Source organism: Trachemys scripta, chromosome 13 (genome assembly GCF_013100865.1).
Source record: "Trachemys scripta elegans isolate TJP31775 chromosome 13, CAS_Tse_1.0, whole genome shotgun sequence".
Classification (NCBI taxonomy): Eukaryota; Metazoa; Chordata; order Testudines; family Emydidae; genus Trachemys; species Trachemys scripta.
The window spans coordinates 7,025,633-7,048,129 of record NC_048310.1 but is presented as its reverse complement, the minus strand read 5'-3'; the positions used below and the strand labels follow the sequence as shown (position 1 = coordinate 7,048,129).

Here is a 22,497-nt window from a genome sequence, read left to right as displayed (position 1 = left end):
GTGAGATCAACTCTGAATCAGAGCTAAGCAAATGGAAGATGGTGGGGGGGAAGTGAAGTATAAAGATGATGGAGTAGCTCATGTTCTCTATGGCCCTATGTCTCAATGACAACTGGCAAAGAGTTCACTGTTCTGAACCAGCTGTGTCTATCAGTCTTGACAGATTCACTACACCGAACACACTGCTGTCATAGTATTTATCAAGGGTGGCATGCAAGGCATCAAATGATTTACATCATACTGGTCATCATAAGCACTGCAAGATGTATATACAGTGGGTGTGTAGGGAGTTGTGTACCCATTAAAAATCTGTTTTAAACCACATAACCAGCCAGCATTGACATACAGGTTTTCTGCGAGACAAAGTCTGTTTATTCACCTACCCCTGCCTAAGGTGAATTAAGCATTATAAAGCCAACACAATGGAAGCCTCATTTACATGCGAAAGTCATCAGGAAAAACATGTGGACCAGCAGGGTTGCCAACTTTCTAACTGCACAAAACCCATGTCCCGCCCCCGGCACCCCCCCTTCCCCAAGGCCCCATTTCTGCCCCGCCCCTTCTCTGAGGTTCTGCCCCCACTCACTCCAGCCCCCACTTCCTCCCTCGCTCACTCTCTCCCACCCTCACTCACTTTCACCAAGCTGGGGAAGAGGGTTGGGGTGAGGGGGGGTGCGGGCTCTGGGGTGGGGCTGGGGGTGAATGAGGGGGCTCTGGGCTTGGTCCAAGGGGGTTGGAGTGCAGGAGGGGGCTCAGGGCTGCGGCAGGAGGTTGAGGTGCGGGAGGGGGTGCACGCTCCAGCTGGGGGTGTGGGCTCTGGGGTGGGGCTGGGGTACAGGAGGGGGCTTCGGGCTGGGTCGGTCCGAGGGATTTGGAGTGCTGGAGGGGGCTCAGGGCTGGGACAGGGGGTTGGAGTGTGGGAGAAGGTGTGGGGTGCAGACTCCAGGAGGGAGTTTGGATGCGGATGGCGGTGCGGGGTCTGGGAGGGAGTTAGGGTAGGGCAGGAGGTTCAGGGTGCAGGCTCCTGCCGGGCCGTGCTTACCTCAGATGGTTCCTGGCTGGCAGTGCAACGGGGCTAAGGCAGGCTCCCTGCCTGCCCTGGCTCCACGCCGCTCCTGGAAGCGGCCAGCATGTCCAGCCCCTAGGCAGAGGTGCAGCCAGGCGCCTAGGCACTGGGGGCAGGGGCGGCACGTGGAACTTCCTTGATCGCCCCTGCGCCTAGGGGCCAGACATGCTGGCTGCGTCCGGAAAGCTGCACTGACAGGGAGCTGCCTTAGCCCCGCTGCGCTGCTGACTGGACTTTTAACAGCTCGGTCGGCAGTGCTGACCGGAACCGCCAAGGACCCTTTTCGACTGGGCGTTCCAGTCGAAAACCGGACGCCTGGCAACCAGACACCGGGGACATCCTGTCTTTGGTGGACAAAGCAATGAGAAGCAAGAAGACATTTTAGCAGCCATTTACTGAGGAAACCTCTTAAAGGGGGTGTGGTGTTCATGAAATAACCAGGAACATGGTTAGGACTGAAAACCAGTAAGGCCTCTAGACTTAGGATCGCGCTTTGGATGTGTAACCAGTTCTGCTTCCAGTATTCTTACTCACTATCCATTTGAATCTCTGTTCTTTGCTAATAAACTTCTTGTTTCTATTATAAATGCATCTTGCTGCTGTGGTAGTAAGCAGAGTGCGTATCCCCAGTTGAATCAAACAAGCTGGTGTAGATATCGTTCTCTTGGGAATAATAAACCTGTCAGAGTAGAATAACAGGGCTGGGTAGTATAAGGGGACACTTCTGAGGAGTGCAGGGAGTGGGGTGTTAACCTGGACGGCAAAGCAGGGACTGGCAGAGCCCTGAGGAGAGTGCTTGAGTGGCTGACGGGCTGGCAATGTCAAAGACCTGGGAAAGTCTCCCTCACGCTGGAGGGTAACAAAGTGACTTCCAGTCCTAGATGCCCCGAGAAAGCGTCACACCCTCTTTGAAGTCAATGGGAATTTAGCTATTGACTCTACAGGGAGCAGGAGTGGGTTGTAGAGGCACCTAAAGTCTTTGAGAATCTGGGCCTTAAGGCCTGGTCCTGCAGCTATGGTGAACCCCAGGAATCAGCCAGGTACAGAGAATTGTGTGAAAGTCAGAGGTGGGGTTTGGGACCCAAAGAGTCTATCCCCTCTTTACTCTTTGGCAGGTTCTATACTGATCTCAGTACATGGTGGGAGTATTTACTGCAGGAGTATTCACACAGCACTGACTCCAGATAAACGTGACCAATAAAGCTCAGAGTTTTGGACCTTGTTTGCAAGCCTCAGTGCCTTTATGGAGGGGCTGGCTGATAACACCCATATGTACTTTTGCTTTGGGTTTGTTTGGGCTCACCTTAAAGTTAAGGAAAAATAAAAATGTTTGTGTGCCTGGGAGGTGCGAATCACATGAGAAGCATGGTCCTTTAATTCAATGTGATTTTGCAAAACAGTGTTTCACCCAATGCAAAATATTTGACCAAATGGCTTTTTCCCCTCACACCAAAAGTGTGAAAAATACATCTTGCCTCCTGCTTTTAGCATAGAGCCAACTCATTTTTTCTTCAGATAATGTGTTACCTTTGAAAAAAATTTGGAGACGGGTCTATTTTCCATTTGGTAACAAAATGCAAAGAAACCAGAGAGCACGTCTTTTGCATGCCTACAATTGTCACTCCCCGAACTCTGCCTTTGCCCTTCAATTCAAACCAAGTCAAAACTGATCTAAAAACATTCAAGTCTTGCCTGGTTTGGATTTTGCTTAGTTTCCTCCTAAAACCATGAATTGCCCCAGATCTGCTATAAAATCAGTCTAGGCTTGCAGATACCCTAATCCTTTCACACAAAGCCAGGGCCGAGTTTCAGATATATAATTATCATCTTGAAAGGCTCTTTCCCCAAACAAAGCCCTGACTGACCTGTTGGCATTCCTGAAAGCCAGACTCTTCCTTTCAAATCAGTTTATTCCATCTTCTTATAGCTTAGACAGAGCAGATAAGCTTGGCGTTACAGTCCATTCTTAGGTAGTATCCCTTCCCCCCCGTTAGCATCGGCCAAATCACAACAGATCTGAAAAGATCTACCGAAATCTGTTTGGTTGTTATTTTTCCCCCGGCCAGTTCTGCCTTCCAATTTGACAAGTTGCTCAGTAATCAGGGATAAGGTTTCGGGGAGGAAGGGGCCAGGGAGGGAAGAAGAATCAGAACCAGCCCCAAATCTGGCTCCCCTGTCTGCCTCAACCAAATCAGAGCTGTCACTCCACCCAATTGTGAGCGTTCAGATGCGGGATGACTTTGACCTCCAACCCCAGCTGCCCTTGCCAGCTCTGCCCCGGCCAACATCCCTACTACAGACTAATGGCCTGATACTCTACAATTAGCTTTAATATTTGGAGCCATTACTATAGTGTATCTTATTTTTTATTTGTCATGTTAATATTATAGTAGCACCTTGGGGGCCCAACAGAGGTCAGGCTTGTAAACCTACTAAGAGACAGACCCTGTCCAGAAGAACTTAGGGACTGAGTAGGAAGAAGAGGCCACAAGTGGGGATAAGAAATGGAAGAGGATGAGCAATGGTAACCAACCCTCATCGGAACACGTGGTCACGTAACTTAGCTATGTGCGTGATCAGCAACTTTCTGATCAGAGTTAAAGATACAAATCAACAGGAGCTATTCATGGTTAGGAATTTCTATATTTTCATCTCTGTCCATTTATGACCTTTTCTGCTCCCCCTTCCCCCATTTCTTTCTCACTCAGCTACCCTGTTCCACACTTAGCTCTGTCCCCAATCCTTTATTTTTAAAGACAATTCCCTGCATACCTGATACCAGCAGCTCCAGCCTAACACAGCAGCTGCTGTTAGAGTTAAGCTTATACCAAAGGGAAAGATTAAACCTTATTTTTATAGTGGTTTCTAGGAGGTTACAAGGTGGCAGTACAGCTATTCCAGAGCACATTCCAAAGTCGATGCAGTCTTGTAACTCAAGTGAGTCCCATTCACAAAACAGCCGAACACGACGCTGAAACTGCCACTTTGCTGTTCAGCTGGGGACCATGTGTTCTTTGTAATATATACAGAGCTCATCTTTTTACACGCAACTAGCCCCAGGTTACTTAAAGTTAGACTCAGCCACGTGAGGCAGGAGAAGAGCAATTAAAATGTGTGTGTGTGTGTGTGTGTCATGTAGGAGGACCTGCTTTACAAGGAAATAAAAATCAAGCAATTAACTGGGGAATTAAGATCTAGTGCACACTATAGACAGCATGCATATATAAAGGAGACAGCTGTTAAATATAGTGCCTGAGAAACTCATGCTAGCACTAACTGGATTACTTGCACTGATTTGGGAATACTTATGTATTTTATTATGCAATGTATGGATCATCATAATTCTACTTCTCGCTTCAATGCTGCCTTCCTTCCAAGCATCTTAGAGCGCATTACAAACAATTAAGCCCACCCACGCCTCTGCGCAGCGGTGTGCATTGTATCCGCTTTGCGGGAATTGGGTATATTTTATAATGGAGATCACTTAATTAATATCATTTATTTTTACATTACCTGGGCCAAATCCCAAAAGCGGCTGAGCAACCACAGCTGCCTCAGGCCCGCCCCGGATGCCCACGCTCAAGGTATGATCTAAAGCTCATTGTACTCAATGGGCAAACTCCTGTTGACTTTGGTGGGACTTGTATCCGACCCTCATGGCCAGACATTCCCATCCTCTTCCGTGAAGAGAGGGAAGCCTGAGCATGCGGCTCTCCGAGGGGGGAATGTGTATAGAAGAGGGGAGTGCTGCCCTTCTTCCCACAGGGGGTTCTGCAGTGGTCCAGCTCTGTGGGTTGAGAGGGGTGTAAGGGGGACCAGGCTGTGCTGCATTCTCCCACCCAAATCCTCAGGGCAAAGCAGTGCAGGTTACCACAGAGGGGCCAGGTCTTCAGCCCAGACTGAGCCCCTGGACCTGGGATTTCCCTGGTGGAGGGGAATCCCACAGTGACATAACGCTGCTGTAGCTGGTTCTATGCCACCCATTCTCCATCCCCTCTTCTATGAAGGGGGTGTTGTGGTGCATGTCAGGGGAATAGCTGGAGCGCACTGTGCACTTGGGATCCTGGCTGGTGGCGGTCTTGAGCGGGCTTTCCAGCTGGCGTTAGAGCATCCCAACGTATGTCTACACTACAGCTAGACACCTGTGGCTGGCCCGTGCCAGCTGACTCAAGCTCCTGAGACTTGGGCTAAGGGGCTGGTTAATTACAGTGTAGACGTGCAGGCTGCAGCCCTCCCACCTTGCAGGGTCCTAGACCCCGGGCTCCATCCTGAGTGTTTACACCGCAATGAAACAGGCCCACAGCCCGAGCCCAAGCCAGCTGGCATGGGCCAGTTGCAGGTTTTTAATTGCAGTGTAGACGTGCCCTCAGTGTCCACTTTGACTGGCACTGATTTGGCCTGTTGGGTCAGGGGAGCAGAAATTTACCCTATTGTCACCTCTGCACCCCACCCCAGGTGCACCAAGCAGAGCCCCAAGTCTGCAGCCCTCCATGAGTCCTCCCTTCCATTCTGTGGGGTCCCCTTGGAGTGAGTGGGAGTTCCCGAGTGCTCTGACGTCAATGGGCATCACGCAGCACTGGTCCGAGACCCTGCATTCCCTGGCAGCAGCTAATGCCAGCCACAATGTAATGTTATTTAAACCTACTGTTCTGCCTGGGTGTTTGCTTGAAAACAATATAGGTGTGATTGCGAAGAACGAATGGAAGCAAGACCAAGGCCCAGATTAGGTTCTCACAGGCGCTCGATCCCACCTTTAATTTACTGCTTTGTAAAACTACCCGCTCCTAATGTAGACAATGAAGGGCACAACAGCAGGACAAGAAAAGAGGCCTTTTGGGGGGTTTTAAATCTCAAAAGATTCAGGGGACAAACAATAAGGCAGCATGTGCTCTGAAAACATCTGTAAGTAAAGTGCAACAGTTCTCTCAAGAGATGCAACAGAGCTGCAAACTGTATATTGACAATTGTGTGTGGCGGGTGGGCATAAATTCTATAAACCTTAGTCCTCACCTCTAAGAAGAGTTAGAAGAGAGGCGAGTATATATATATATTTAAAGAACATCAACACTCTGGACAAATATAATGGAATTAACAAGTGCCTTACTAAACTTCCTGGCTGAATAATTTTTCTTTGGTAGCATCACATCTGCCCTACAATGTCTTTGAGGGAATGGCCATGGCTTCAGACTTGTGTGAACAGTGGCTAGCTCACAGTTGGTGCCATAGAACTAATAACGATTTAATAAATAAATATGATTAATAAATAGCAGCCAAGGTTTTAGGGCACCAGGAAAACTATTGCACCTTGGACTGAAAATCAACCTCCAGCTGTCAGTGCAACTATGGGCATTATATCCCAAGGCTGGCCACACACCATCAGCCCTCAGTGCGATATGAGAATCGGCTATGAGACCGATCCTCAGCCAACGTGAATTGAAACAGATCCTTTGTGGAGGTGTATGAATTTGGACCTGATGATCCAGCCCTATGTATGCTATAGGTCTGTTACTTATATGGTAGCTCTTTGGGGCCGGGACCAATATGTACATAGGCTATAAATACAGTGCCTAGCACAACAGGGTCCTGATCATGGAATCGAGTCAGTACTGTAATAATAAAAGTGAAAATGATGAACTTCACTTACTATCAAAGACTGGTCTCTAGTCCTTACTTTCTAACATAATAGTGTAAGTTGATATATCTATATGTCACTCCAAAGGGATCCCAAATGTAAACCACCCGATATGCACACTGTACACTTCCATGAGTGCAGGGGACTGGACTAGATGACCTCTTGAGTTCCCTTCCAGTCCTACAATTCTAGGAGACTCTTGAGATACGTCTACACTGATAAAAAAAAATCCACGGCACTGAGTCTCAGAGCCCAAGTTAGCTGACTCAGGCTTGCAGGGCTCAGGCCGCAAGACTATTAAATTGCAGTGTAGACGTCCAGGCTTGGCCTGGCATCTGGGCTCTGAGACCCCTGTGAGGGGGGGAGTCTCAGAGCCCAGGCTCCAGTCTGAACAGCTATACAGCAATTTTTAACCCTGCAGCCTAAGCCCAAGTCAGCTGACCTGGGCTCTGTGTCTTGGTGCCGTGGGGTTTTTATCACAATGCAGACGCACGCTTTGTCTCAGGGGTTTGGTTTATACAAGCCTCTGTCACGTGTAGTACCTTCTCCAGGGAGAGCCTGTGTGGATACTTTTGGGGATGATGTGCTGTGTGTTTTTATTCAAGAGGCGCACCTTGCAATTGGAATGCAAAGTGGAGGGGTTTGTGGTGGTCGTCCAGAAGCTCAGTCCACACTGTTCATAGATTCAAGGACTGGAAGGGACCTAGAGAGGTCATCGAGTCCAGTCCCCTGCCCTCATGGCAGGACCAAATACTGTCTAGACCATCGGACCAGGACATTATGGAGCACTGGTTCAGTATTGACACAGACGGAAAAGCACCCAAATGAACCACCACCACCACTTATATCGGACATTGGCACCTGAGAGCTTCCCCAGCCAGGCAGCAACCAGAGCTGACCGGTGCCCTGACTAAACTAGATCTAGAATTTTTATTTGTTGTGAATTGAGCAGCTAATCTTGAGGCTTATATTTTAGCTTTTTTTAATTTAAATTTCACAGTTGCAGGAAATTATGGAGGGGGTCAGACAATATTTAGTGGCAATAGATATTGCGATTCAAACAGTTAAAGCCTTATAATGCTTAAAACACTACTTGTCAACATCACATGTCAAAACAGACAAAGTAAATATTGAGTCTGATTTAAGGATAAGTTCTTAAGTAGCATTTTTCTTAATTTTCCCGTCACTGTCTATTAGTATAGATGGAAATGTTTTTTCTCAGTTTGTGCGTGTACAGCAAAATCACCGTTTAGCAACATTTACTGAGAAAAAACTAATCCTTCCAAGCCTAGCTATGGGCACGCATGAAATCCCAAAGGGACCCATCCAAATAGGGTGTGATTATACATTTTGCATGGTTTTGAACTCTGAATTTCTCCAGTGGGCTGAACTGGATTCATGCTGAGTTCTAGTTTTCCAGCAGGTGGCTGGGCACAGCCTGGCGACAGCTTCCTTTCTAAGGCCTGGCACCAGCGAAGAAGAAAGCTTGCTCATTGTGCCCTGCAGTTCCTGGAGCGAGACCTCGGCTGGCAGGGCCCTGCTGAATTAGGCTGTGTGTGGAGTTAAAAACGGTAATATTGCCAACGTTGAGCTCTGAGACAGACAGGAGCCCAGCATCTGCTGAGCTCTGCACTCTGAGCTCCTCTGGCGCAATCCCTTTGGAAGGGAAAGCAGAACGCTGGTGATCTTTGCACACATTCTGTCGGTGTCATCTTTACTCAGTTGATTGCATTGTTTTTGCCTCCTTGCACCCTGAGGTCAAACTAGCTGATGAAGTCAAACTGTCCCCTGTCTGTTTCATGCACCATCATGAACAGTCACCAAGAGCAGACTCATTCTTTGGGTGTCTTGCTTGCTCTCTGGAGAATGTGATAGGAGGCGGAGTGTCAAGTGCTGCACTCGGCAAAGCAAGTGTTTTAATTGTTCTTCCAGAGACCAAAGGTCAAGAACGGTTGTTTTCTTCTACAGCACTTTTTAAAAGGAGTTTATATATTTGAGAAACTGTATGGGAACTGGCCATATGCATATTATCAGAACTACTGCCGCTGCAGCACCTTAAATTGGAGAGGGTTCAGAGAAGAGCCACAAGAATGACCTGAGGATTGGAATACGCGCCTTATATTGATAGATCCAAGGCGCTCAATCGATTTAGTTTAAACAAAGAGAAGGTTAATGGGTGCTTTGATCACAATCTATAAGCGCCTATACAGGGTACAAAATTGTGATAATGGGCTCTTCCATATAGTAGACAAAAGGTCCAAGAAGATCCAGCGGGTGGAAGTTGAAGCTAGACAAATTCAGACTGGAAATAAACCGCAAGTTTGTTCCAATGGCTAATTCCCCTCACTGTTTACCAAGGGTTATGGTGGATTCTCCATTTCAGAGAGTTTTAAAATCAAGATTGGATTTTCTTTATTTTTTTTTAAAACAATCTATGCACTAGTTCAAACAGGAATTAGCTCAGGGAAGTCCTATGCCTGTCAGACCAGACAATGGTGGTCCCTTCTTGGCTTTTAATGTATGAATCTGTGGAAAATTGCCCTTAATGAACTGGCCACAATGATGCCATCCATGCATCGGGGCGGGGGGGCTATTGTGTGTATAGAAGACAAAGCCCCTGATATCGGGCTGGTCCTGATAATAATTGGGACATCTGGTCTCCCTATATCAGTGTCATCTCCACTACTCTCAGACTGCCACCTTAAATAACTCTTTTAGGAACTAGTCATATCAATTCCATCAGCTACTACAGCGGAGGCAATTTATATAAACCCGGCACTTGTGAAAGAAACAGAACGTGTCAACAAGTGACAGGTCATTACTGTTTCCTGCAGTTATGCATCGTGCTGATATGATTACACAGTACCCTGTTGTTACAGAATGACTGCAGATGTAGGTGCATAGAATATCAGGGTTGGAAGGGACCTCAGGAGGTCATCTAGTCCAAACCCCTGCTCAAAGCAGGACCAATCCCCAACTAAATCATAATAATGGTACTTTCTAACCTGGACTCAAATAACTGACCACACACACGAAAAACCCCTACATTTGTTTTGGATACACTTAGTACTTTTTAAAAAAAAACTATATTGTGTAGAATGTATCCTATTGTCATTCTTATTTTCCATGTATATAAGTTTCTCAGAGCACTGCACTCAGTTCTGGGCACATGCAGTGACAAACAGATTTGGAAAACTTAGAGGGAATTCAGAGATCAGGAACAAAAATGATTGAAGGAGCTGGAGGGACAGATTGGGGTGTGGGGAAGAGTCAGTCTATTGCTAGTGCTCCCTTTACCCTAGTGTCTAGGCAATAACATTTTTAAGGGTACATCTATAACTTGGCTAAGTGGGGGAGGTAGGATAATTGTTTACCATTAGTCAAAGGATGCATACATCAAGGACAAGGAGGGATTGTAGAAGGGCAAGCAACTCCGAGCAATAGGATGAAATTAAGAAAAATGTAGGCTACTGGGAACACTGCATGAACAATTAGTCAGTAGAAAAGTCCCTCAAGGGAAGGGGTGTTATGTTCAGGACTTGGGACTTTAAAAACATGGCTTGATAATGACTTATAAAAAGGTACAGAAGATAAGGTTGGTTGAAAACTCACTGCCAACTGTCTTTCAGTGGAGATTTGTGTTTGATGAAATACATCATTTTGTGAAACTCCCACGAAGCACCATGGTGGCATTTCCAACTGAAACTTTGGCTTTTCCACTAAAAGTTTTCAGCTGACAACCTTTTGCCCAAAAGTCAACGTTTCCCACAGAAAGCATCTGTTTTCTAATTAGCGACCGCAGGGGATAATTCTGCTCCAGCGGAGGTGACCCACGAGTTCCGATTCAGAGATGAAGGCGTTTTGGTCGGGTTTGTTACTACTCAGAATGCTCAGTAGCCAGTTGAGTGTCTGTTTCTCAGCCCATCTGTTTGAGGAGTGGCAAGCACTGAGTGGCTCCTGGAGAGGCTGAGCATGCCCATCTTTTCCAGGCCAGCTGAAGGCCCTTGGAATAGCCTGGAGTTGCTCAGCACTTCAAAGGACCAAGTTCTTAGTGCACATTTAATACCAAATATTTTCAACGAGACTAATTCCTTTGCTGTGAACAACTGCCACAGCAAAACCCTGACACAGGGTTACAGCGGGGGCTGCCTAATGGGGAGAGGTTCCCATTAACGTGTGGCTTTTGTAGCGCCAAACAGGGCTGATCTGTTTGCCATGTGAGGTCCCTCTTGCAGAAACAGGTTCAAGAACAGTAGCCACCAGTAGGGCACTGGACAGTGGCAGGGCTGGTGCCTAGACCAGAAGAAAAGCTCTGGGTTTAGCTAGGTAACTAGTCGAGGCGAGGCGGGGAGAAGGAGGCTCTGAGCTAGGACGGCAGTGATCATTGCTACTGCTGCAGCTCTTTGAATGATGCCTCTTTCCCACTTGAATAACTGAGATACCTAATTAGTCTTTGTCTCTCATTCGCTTGCAGGACTTCCCACTCGAGGGCTAAAGCAGATGCGGCTGTGACAGCAGCGCAGAAAGCTCAAGAGGAAGCTCGGATTGCCAGGATCACTGCCAAAGAGTTTTCGCCTTCCTTCCAACACAGGGAAAACGGTCAGTCTGCGCTGCCAAGCCGGCCGGTCTCCCAGGATGACTTCATTGTGTGTGTGTGCGCGCATGTGTCGAATGGAACAATGCATAGGGGCATTGTGGGGCTTTTTGGGGGCAGGGGGGCCTGGAGCTACAGGGGGGCAAAGAGAAAATTTGCCCCCATCCCAATAATCTGCAAGGGCCCCCAAACTAGCTAAAATATGTACAAAAAGTTAGTCAGCATTAAGTAGTAGAAGTGACAGTGACAAAACACTGACACAGTAGCCAAATTTTACTTTTTAAAACTCTCATGTAAGGTTCATGGAAAAGCAAAGCCCAAAATAAAAATAAAGCCAAGCAGGGCTATATTAGGCCACAAAAGTTCCTGAGGCAGATCGTTCCCTTCAAATGCGTGCGCATGTGCACCAGAGAGTAGGAAGGGGACAGGTATAAGTGAGGGTAGTTGGGAAGATCTAAGACTAAACTGCATTAATTAACATATGTGAATGGTATTATTCAAAAATTTTAGCACACTGCACTCTCATTAGAAGGCTGCTACCACCAGTTTTTCTCAAGCTCTTCAATCGGAGGTTACTCATCCATCCGAATCGCTTCAGTGTCTGATGTTGGTGACTCATTACGTTGGTGCTAGTCTCCCTGAGTCAGTGCCCCAGTGTGGCATTAAGGGGTTGTGCCATCTTTAGGACAACATATTCCATCCACTGGTTGTAGTCATCAAAGATCCATGGTTCTTTTCATATGCGTTGGGATGGTTAATTGTTGTGAACATATGTTTTCCTATGTTCTCACATTGTTTCAGTTGGATGTGAGACTCATCTTCACTTTCCATCAGGTATTGTTGCTGCAAGCTGTAGAACAGCTTACCTGTGCCACCCAAGAGGTGGCTGCATTTCACTGGTACCTGACAATTCTCATCTAGAGAGAGAAAGCTGAATTAATCCCTCGTGTGATTCCACTGGCTCTGTAACTGGGGGTGTCTTTTGCCCACACTAGGTAAAATTTGTGACTCCTTTGGCATGCGTAAGCAGGAGCTACACCATACAAATGTAAGAAATTATCCTTGTTATTATACTAGTAACAATCAATTGCCACAGTTCCTTTCTGCAGGGAAACCGCACGGATGAGCCCTCCTTGAGATCATGTGTTTGGCTACCTTAGATGGCCCAAGGAAGCCCTGCCCATTGCTCTTATGCATCAGTCTATTAGACGGACATTACATAAAACATTTCAAAGATTAGTGTATAGTGCAAATCTTTGTCTGGCAGGAAGATGGACTAGAGATGACCCCAGAGGACTTTTCCAGCTGAGGATGGAAATACATTCACAGGCATGATGCTTGTTGGTTGAGGGCAGGGTGACAATGGAAATGTTACATAACCCAAGGGTTATATAGACATACCCATTACGGTGCCCAGATCTGAGATTTCTCCACTGCTTTGGGGCTAAGCATTAGCTTAATGCACTCCTTATGGAAAATTCTATAGAAATTAAGGCCTCTAGAGTAATTTCTATAGAACCCCAATTGAATTTAAAGGGGCACCATCAACTTAAATCACAGTGCTGCCTGAAAATGTTCCCACCTGCTATTGTTATTGCTAACCTCTCAAATAACCGTAACCAAAAGAAATTAGAGAGAGAAAATATTTTCTGTATTTTTAATGTGGTCACGCTGTGCATTTGTACATAGGCTGTTTCTTTAGTCACTTGGTCAGTTCCCCCTGTTGTTTCACACAGCAACAAGGGAGACGGAGACATTTTTAAAAGGAGGGAAATGGGGTTGTAAACCCACAAAAGTTGTCAGGGGTCTCTGATATTGATTTTTACTACTTTTTAAAATAGATATATTTCAGATATAACCACAGCCAACCCATATGGCAGGGTGCAACGGGGTCAGCACCTCCAGAGTCCCCTTTCCCCCATGGCCTGGGGTGGCCCTGCAGCATCCCTGCCTCAGTTTCCCCACAATGACTTGGCCATCCAGCTAAGACATTAACAAAAATCCCCCCCTTCCAGGGTATCCAATTCCAAAAACAAAACACAAACTCTTTGCCCCAGTCTCCAGCAAGGCCCAGCTCCTCTTCCCCAGGGGGCTGTCTTCCCTTCTCTAATCCAAGCACTCCTCTGAGCACACTTTGGACTCAGTTTACATCCTGTCCTTTTCATCCTCCCCTCAGCCCCTTGGGGTTGCTCTCTTACAAGCAACCCCTCCCAGGTTTTCCTGCCTGGAGTCCTCCACACACCTCTCTCTGCCTGGCTTGTGCTTGTGCTTGTCTCTGACCCTCTCGCCATCATCTGCTCCTCTCTTTAGCCAGCTGGCCACTGTTGGGCTTCCTTTTAAGTCCCACCCTGCCCAGGGCTAACTGCACAGGGCTGACTGACCTTAAAGGGGTAGGCCATCATTAGTCAAGGATACAGTTCTCTACTAAATTCGAATGGAGGATTTAAAAGCCCTATCGTCATTTTCAGAGTTCCCCGTGAGGCAGTGGTTCTCAAACTGGGGCCGCCGCTTGTGTAGGGAAAGTCCCTGGCGGGTGGGCCGGGCCGGTTTGTTTACCTGCCGGTTCCGCAGGTTCGGCCGATCACGGCTCCCACTGGCCGCGGTTTGCCGTTCCAGGACAATGGGGGCTGCGGGAAGCGGCGGCCAGCAAATCCCTTGTCCCGTGCCGCTTCCCGCAGCCCCCATTGGCCTGGAGCGGTGAACCGCAGCCAGTGGGAGCCATGTTCAGCTGAACCTGCGGACCCGGCAGGTAAACAAACTGGCCTTGGCCCGCCAGGGGCTTTCCCTACACAAGCAGCGGCCCCAGTTTGAGAACCGCTGCCATAAGGGATCAGGAGAAATACACAGAGACACCTACAGGCCCCTCCGTTAAACATTCCCACATTATGCTCTGTCTTCCTTCCATCACATGTCAAGGTTAAGTCTCAGGTTGTTTCCAGACTCCTTTGGTTATAAGATAACGATACAGATTTAAAGCTTCACAAACCTATGCAGTATGATTAAAAAGAGTCTCTGGCCTTACCCTGCCCCTGTATGAGACTCCCATATTCCAGTGAGATTCCTTGTTTGGCGTGGTGATACCTGCTGGGTGGATAGTGGAGTGTCCCATCAGAGTGGGTTAGTCTGGAACTGGAAAAGAAGGGGGAGAAAAGGACGTGTTTAGTGCCTTGTGCGCCACATCTCCTGTACTCTCGTGCAGCATGGAATAGTCAGCTGGTGCTGTAGATCTAGGAGTGGCTGTCTGCTTTGCCTGGTTTCCACTGGTTACAGCAAAGGGGAAAGAAGGAGATCATAAGGGGGCCAGTTGTGGCTCCCTAAACCTGGGGCTGTTCTATGCCAGCCGTGGCCCAGGGGGCTGCTGTAATTTATGCTGTCTGGCGTTAACTCCTGGGAGCCATCTGCTAGCTGGGAATTGCTGAAGCAGAGTGTGCTCTAGCCACAGCCTTCTGCTGCCCCCTTCCCAAACCCAGCATGCCCCCTACACTAGGAACCACAGAAAGGTTGGCATGGGACCCAGCTACTCTGGGGGAGGGGAAGGAATCCAATGGTTCATCTGTCAGATTTACTGAGTTTGGCTCAGGCCCCTTTTTTAGTTTGTAGGATAGCGCTGGCATTCGGCATCTGCTCCTCACTTAAGTACAGCAGGCATTGTATCATTCATGCCCCACTGTAGTTCCTTTGTTCTTACTGCATGTGTGCGCGTCTGTCTGTCTTTGCCCTGAAACATTTCTGATCATTTTCCTCTGTCTTTTCAGGAACCTCCCCCAGTATCCTAGGTTTACAAGATGTCAAGCCAGCATTCTTGACATCTGTACCCCTCTCCCTGTATCCATCCTGTACATTCCATGCACTTCCAAATGGCAAGGAGCATGAAATAACCCTCTGGACCTTAATTATGGATGCCAAGCTGCATGTCTGTAATGAGCTCATATGAATGCCCCTGAATGTGGGAGGTGGGGTTTGAAATGTGGATCTAAATCTGAACTGTCCCAAAATCAGAATGTATTTAGTTTTAGTCCATTAGTAAGAGGGGTTCTGGATCTTTTATCCCTTTCTATCCATCAGAGGAGTGAGGTTCTGGAACATCCTTCTAACAGGAGGAGTGGGGGCAAACCACTAAACTAGTTTTAAGAGAGAGCTTGACACATGCATGAGTGGGATTAAATGAGAGGGTTGCCTGGGATAGCAGGGCCTTGATTGGAGGTCCTAAGAGGTCCCTTCCAGTCCTATGGGCTGGGGTTATGGGCCAGACCCATCCTGACACGCGCATTCGTTCCTGCACCCTGAATATTTACCGTGGTGTATTTCCCTTTGCTAGCCAGAGAGGGGCTTGCATTGTGGACAGAACCACTTATAACGTAAACAAGAAAACTCAGTAAAGGGACCATGTCTGTTTTGCGAGCAAATGCGGATCTGACTGAAATATCCCTCCGGGTTATCACTTCCTTTCAGAGCTGCAATTCGGATATCAGAGAGCTGAGCTTTTTAACAGGTCTTCCCACTCCCAGGGGCTTTTTCAACCCTGAGATATTCAGTATCTACATCTCCTATTGCCAAGCGACATTTCCTTTTTAACATTGCCTCTTGAAAAAAGACTTTTTAGGTAATACATTTTTTTATTAGTTTCTCGGCAGGGATCTGCTGTTTGATTTGTGTTGGGGTTTGTGTGTCTGCTATTGGTGTTCGGGTGGATTGTGTGTGTGTGTGTGTATATGTTAGTTTCCACTTAGAACGCATGAAAAAACAAACACCCCAACCAAGACGTGGCATGAAACCTGGAAGTGCCTGCTGAACAATTCTCACAGATAAAAGCCAGGAGTGTGCATCTCAGTCAGTCTATTTGTCCTACCTGCAGCCAACTCTGTAACCTCTGAGTGTGAACTTGTCAGCATTCACAAGTTGAGTGGGGTCAGGCGTTGGATGGGAGGCCTCAAGAGAAAGCCAGGTGCTGCAGGAGATGATGTTGGTAGGGTTCCTTGCCCCTGTAATATTGGAAAAATTGTAAAATGGAAGGTCCCTTAGAGGAGTGCTCATTAAAGACCCCACTGCCCTTTTCGAAAGAGCAGGCATGCAGTGCCCTGGCCTACTTCTAACTTACATCACATTCTACCTCCAGAAAAGCCCCCCTGCACTTCCAGAGGGACCTGGCATTCTACTCCACTTCCGGTCCTCAGTTGATTGTGTAATGTGTCATGTAACAAAGCCACTGTGAAACAGCTGCCACATTCTACCACAGAGGTGGCTGCATTCCAGTGGTGCAGTGATCAAGGGCTTTGGGATCCTTTAGGGTGAAAGGTGCTACAGAAACAGGTGATATTATTTGTTATTGTCTGAACTGAACTTTTTAAATACAAAACAAAATATATCTGTAAAAGGCTTCCCTCCCCTTTCTACAGCTAGCCTGATTTCCTCTTCCTACATTTCCCCTCTTCTTTCCCTTAAAAGTCCAAAATCACTGTCACTTAACCCAACCCTAGAGCCCTGCCTTGCTTTTTTCAGGCACCCATAGGAATGTGGGGTCACAGCATCAAGGTGTGATGTAGGAACAGCTGTGGGGGCAGAATGAAGCAGCTGGCTTGGGGGAGAGGGGAAATTGCAGCAAAGGTCCCTAGCAGGTGAGTGGATGGGAGACTGGCAGGCTGCAGTTGTCTCATGGGGGTGCTATACAGGGCTGGGGAGGACAGCTGGCATGGAATAAGACCGTTTCTATGGGAAAGCAGATCATGGCAATTGTTAGCTGGGTCGGTTTGGTTCAGCGAGCGGGTCAGGAATTTGTATTGTGACAGCATCAAATGAACCAATCAGGACCTTGAAGTGAAGGGTTCTGCACAGGCACACAGGAGAATGGGGGCCCTGCCCTGAAGAGCTTACAGTCCACCGTGGGACAAGATGTGACAAGTGAACGTGACAAACAGGAGACGGGATGGAGGAAAGGGAGATAAAGGGGATGATGAAAATGTCATACAGGTCCATAGGTAGCTGCAGACGCCACAGGAGAGGTGGCTCTGGGGAGTGATTTGAAGGACAGAGCAGTTGGGGGGGGGGGATTCAACATTTCAGAGGTGATGGGAAAGAAGTTGCCAAGACGCTTGTGGGTGAAGCAGATGAAGGGGTCGGAGAGGCTGGGCAGGGGCAACTCAATGAGCCAGAAGAGCAGATAAACAGAGAGGGGCCCAGGGCGAGGGCAAGAAACTTGAACTAGATACGGTGGGAAAAGGGGGAGCCAGTGGAGGGATTCAGGGCAGGGGGGAGACAGAGTGACATGCTGAGAGATGATCTCAACAGCTGGGTTTTGAATGAACTGGAGGAGGCTATGGGGGTGCCAGAGCCAAGGACGGGGCAATAGCCAAGACAGGGGATGATCTGGGCATGGATGAGGGGTTTGGTTTAGGTTTAGGTGACAAAGAGGACACAACTAGGGCTGGGGGAAGCCCTAGAATTTGGGATTAAGATGCAACTGGGGGGGGGGCAAGTTCCCCCCCCTTGAGACCACCCAAGGTTAGCTTCTCACCACATTTATTAATGTAAAGAGACTTGGAAGTGAAGGGGATATTCCTGGGCTGTGAAACCTCCAGAGACAAGGCTGTGAAATGGCACCAACTGCTCATTTCTGCCTCCAGACATTGGCGCAGGAACCGGGTCCCTCGCTCGCCCCTCCCTCTCCCTGAAAGCCCAGCTGCTGCGCACTGCATTGCAGGTGAGGCAGGACACCTGGCCACTTCTCAGGACTGTGAAGTCCCAGCAGGTGACTTGATCTAACGCAACTTAACTGCAGCCTCCTCCAGTCAGACACAGGCACTTGAGGCACGTAGTCGGCTACAGCAGCCTAGAACATGCCGTGGCACCTCCCTGATCTAGGCCAGCTGTGGCTGAACTAGTGAACTAGAGGTGACGTGCCCTTTATTATTCTTGTAGGCCAGCATTCAGTCCCCACGGCGGAATTCCTTTCAGTGTAGCTAGCATCCCTCAGGATACTTGATCAGCAACCATTAGGAACTGCGGAGGGCATCATTTTATTAAAAAGCGAAAGCAGTGCTGGTCAAAGGTGCCAGGCGGACAGCCTTGTATGTATGTCCCATCACGATGGTACCTAAACAGCTCCTAGATTTATCCCCCCAGTCTCCCTGTCTGGCAGGGAAATGCTATTAACCCCTTTTTACCCATGGAGAACTCAGGCCAGGTCTACCCTTAACATTTAGGTCAACGTAGCTATGTGGCTCAGAAGTATGAAAAACCCACCCCCCCTGGATGACATACCTCCACTGACCTAATCCCCAGTGCAGACGCAGCTAGATCCATGGAGGAATGCTTCTGTCAACCTAGCTCCTGTTGTTCAGAAAGGTGGCATTCCTATATGGACAGAAAAACCCCTGCCATCAGTGGCAGCTGCGTCTCCACTGCGTGGATTATGCGGGCACAGCTATGCTGATATAGTCAAGCCTTGAGACACAGAGATCAAGGCCCAGATCCTCCAAAGTATTTAGGCTTCTAACTTCCATTGAAATCAGGAGCCTAAATACCTTGGAGGATCTGGACCTAAGTGACGCGCCCAAGGTCACATAGCAAGTCTGTGGCAGAGCCAGGAAATGAACCCAGGGATTCTGAGTCTCAGTCTGATCCCACTGTATTCCCAGAACGGGTACAGCACAGGGAATGGCAATACAAGGTTATGCCACACTGCCCCCTTGCCAACCTCCCTTCATCAAGGCCTGGCCTCACCAGGACCCATAACCGCTCTGCTGAAACTGCAACAACCAAAGGGTTAAACGTCACCTGACAGGAGGTGGCCATAGAACATTTCGGTGCTTTGCTCATTGGCTTTAGATATCAATGCCAGCCAAGGATGCTTCAAATCCGCTAGCACATTGAAATCCAGACATGAATGTTGTGTGTTCTCTTTTGCAATTTCACAGTGGTTCTTCCAGGAATACCACATGCTCCAATGCTAATTTTAGCTTATAATAATTGTTGAACATTCTTGGATGCTGCAAGCAGGCAAGATTGTACCGTGCTGCTGTCAGGTTTCTTTTAAAGGCAACACCCGTATTTCAGAGAAGAACTGAATGCCTTTACCCTGGGTGGTGGGTTAATATTGACACAAAGTGCATCCATCTGGCATGCTGGATATTACATAAGGGCTAAAGATGAGAATATCATATTAAGAAATGAGACCTGTCTTAAACCACTAATCAAGGGACTGAGAAAGAGCAGTGGCTTAACTGAGCTAATAAAAGGGCAGCAAAATTATATTCAATACAGTAAAATGTATATTAAGGACGTCTCCTAAGATGGGAGGTTACTTAATAAGCATCTCTTGCATAGTTTTTCCATGGGTGGACAATCCTTTAAGGCCATCACTCAACCTGGCAAAGCCTCTCTCACATGAATAATTCCAGTGGAGTCAATAGGGCTACCCACAGAGTAAAAATGTGCCGGGCCAGGTTCCAGATTCGTAGGTGCCATAGCACATTTGGGTTTTCTCATGTTCATAGCTGAGCGTGAAGCAGACAGTGAAGGTTTGGGTTGACGCTAATGCAGAAGAAGAGTGGATATGCAGATTTAAATAACCCATGCTGTTGGCAATGCTTTGCTCTAGCAAGAGATCTGCTAGGGTAATAGGGTTTTGCTCCACTGAAATAGTTTGGAAGGAGTCAGCAGGAAGAGATTGCTGAGTCAATATGCTGTGTAACAGAGTAACACGGGGCACAAAGACCTCTCTGGCTCCAGCTGTATTGCGTACATCATCTAGTAAAGCATTACAGCTCTGGGGGCGTGTAACGAGGTCCACGCCTGCCTCTCGCAAGCGCCCCTTTCTCTGCCCGATAGTGCCTGCAATTGCAGTTCTTTTGAGCGAGAACCAAGCCTCCGGCTGAGCTGCATTCACTGTCCCCCATTCCGGGGTATACAGTCTCGGGGTTTTCCCCCAGCCCTGGTATGGGGCTGTAGCTCTAAGACTTCTTCCCAGAGGCCCTGCCTTGTTCAATAATCCAGCCAGGGCCCATTTTGGTACCCACAGCTGGTGTCCTTTCAGCAGTCCTCCCTGGGCTCAGTCTGCAACCAGACCAGGTGGGCCCACCTCAGTGCCCTCAGTTGATCAGGCCAGGTTCTGGGCTCAGCCTGGCCACACTGACCTGTCCACAGTCCTGCTGCTCATTCAGCCAGCCAACAATGCACCTGGTCCTCCCTCTTCAAGCTCCAGGCAGGAACTACACTGTCCCTTTGCCTGGTTGACTTTTATATGGCCTTCCAGGCCCTGATTGGTCGCTCCAGTAGCCCCTCTGATTGGTTGCTTCTCTGCAGCCACTCTAGTCTGCCTGGAGGACTTCTCCGCTACTCTATTCTGGGACAGGGTGACACAGGACTGTGAGGGCTCCAGCAGAGGGCCTCCACACCTAGTCGACCCCGTCACAAGGTGAAAGCCACTATTTACCCCAATGCAGCAGGCATGGATTTCCCAAATGGACCTCCAACTTTACAAGGAAGTTTCAAGGCCACCTAAACCTCCCACAAGAGGCGGCAATAACTAGGCGGCTTGGATGTGCAATATGGAGAACATTGTTTAGACTTGGCCAGATAACCCCAAACCTCATCTAAACAAATTAATCTGGACACTTTGGAGGTGGGGTGGGAGGTGGAGTGGGGGAGCAGGCTCAGTGGCTTGGCAGACTGAGGTGGGCACAAGCTCAAGGTCTAAGAAGGCCCAAGATTATGTCTTTCTGCCACACTGATCGCCTGTCCTTGAAAGATGCAAAGAAGCAGTAAGGCTCTCAAAGGAAATTTATTTGGGACAAATATTTAAAAAGTGCTTAGCATTCAGCGGCTCTCCTTGAGAACAATGGGGAATTCCCATTCCCAACCCTCTCCCCCCCCTTGAGAACAATGGGGAATTCCCATTCCCGACACCCCTCCCTTGAGAACAATGAGGAATTCCTGCCTCCTCCTTGCCCCCCTTTGAGAATATTGGGGAATTCCCACCCTTGACTCTCCTGGAGAACACTGGGAAATTCCCATCCCCCACTCCTCCACTGAGCGCAATGGGAGCTGCTGGATTCTGGGTTCTTCTGAAAATCTTGCCCCTTGTTTTAAGCTTTCTCTAGAAAAGGATGTTCAAGAAGCACCCTGCTGGGGGAGGGGGCTTTAGAGTTTAGTCAGGAAGAACAAAGAGGTTAGGGTAAAAGCTCACTCCACACACCCAGCCTGGCCGCTGTCCCTGAAGTGGAGGGATCCAATTTCTATGTTGTAGATGCACCCATGGTAAATTCAGTTCGGTGAGGGAGATGCCCAGGCTGACTATTCTCAGGAGCTGCACCCTTTGGAGGCCAACAAGGGGAGATTCAACTAAATTACAAAGTAGCAAATGCAAAACCGATAAAAGGAAATACTTTTTCACTTAACACATTACTAGTCTGTGGAACTAACCGCCACAGCAAATTGTCGAGGCCGAGAACTTAGCATGATTCAAAAAGGGGCTGGATATTTATACAGACGACAAGAATATCCAGAGTTGGAATAATTAATAAACAAACATTCTGGGAGGAATAGTAAAGCTCCTGCTTCAGGGCTTAAGCCAATGTCTAACTATGAGAGACGAGGATGAGACCTATCTGCTACTGCAGGGTTCTTACACCTTCTTCGAAGCATCTGGTGCTGGAGCATGTCAGCAACAGGATCCTGGATTAGATGGACCTTCGGTCTCATCCAGTCTGACAATTCCTAACAGCAGTCTGAAGGGACTCCTATGTGAGATGCGACAAAGAGTCCTGTGGCACCTTATAGACTAACAGACGTATTGGAGCATAAGCTTTCGTGGGTGAATACCCACTTCGTCAGACGCATGTGGTGGAAATTTCCAGAGGCAGGTATAAATATGCAGGCAAGAATCAGTGTAGAGATAACGAGGTTAGTTGTACATAACGAGGTGAGATGTACATCCTCACTCTCACTGCATATGGGGCCAACCCGGAGCTCCCCACTCAGTTTTAACTCAAGCAAATTCTCGCTGAATTCTCATGAGGCAGAGTAAGAAGGAAGGACATCAAAGGGAGGTTAATGCCCTGGACTAGGACTCAGGAGGCCTAGGTCCAATTCCTGTTTCTGGCACGGCCTTCTTGTGTGGTCACTTAAATTTGTTGGTGCCTCAGTTCCCCATATGTCAAACAGGAGTGATAATTTGAGCTGGCAACTTTCAGTGAAAACTCTTAAACC

At 48.1% G+C, this 22,497-nt stretch overlaps 1 protein-coding gene and 1 long non-coding RNA gene across 3 annotated transcripts in view; one reads left to right on the top strand and one right to left on the bottom strand.

Annotated features, from left to right (window-relative positions):
* Positions 1-16,263, bottom strand: part of LOC117886688 — a 29,733-nt gene extending 13,470 nt beyond the window's left edge. Inside the window, exons 1-2 of the long non-coding RNA XR_004648025.1 lie at positions 16,142-16,263; positions 14,315-14,421 (exon numbers count right to left, since the gene is read on the bottom strand). This is a non-coding gene — a long non-coding RNA (uncharacterized LOC117886688). The remainder of the gene's footprint in view (positions 1-14,314; positions 14,422-16,141) is intronic.
* Positions 1-22,497, top strand: part of JPH3 (junctophilin 3) — a 114,901-nt gene that overhangs the window by 76,553 nt on the left and 15,851 nt on the right. For both annotated transcript variants that reach the window (XM_034788704.1, XM_034788703.1), the window contains exon 3: positions 11,173-11,297. In XM_034788704.1, coding sequence (XP_034644595.1) covers positions 11,173-11,297 — 125 coding nt within the window. The remainder of the gene's footprint in view (positions 1-11,172; positions 11,298-22,497) is intronic.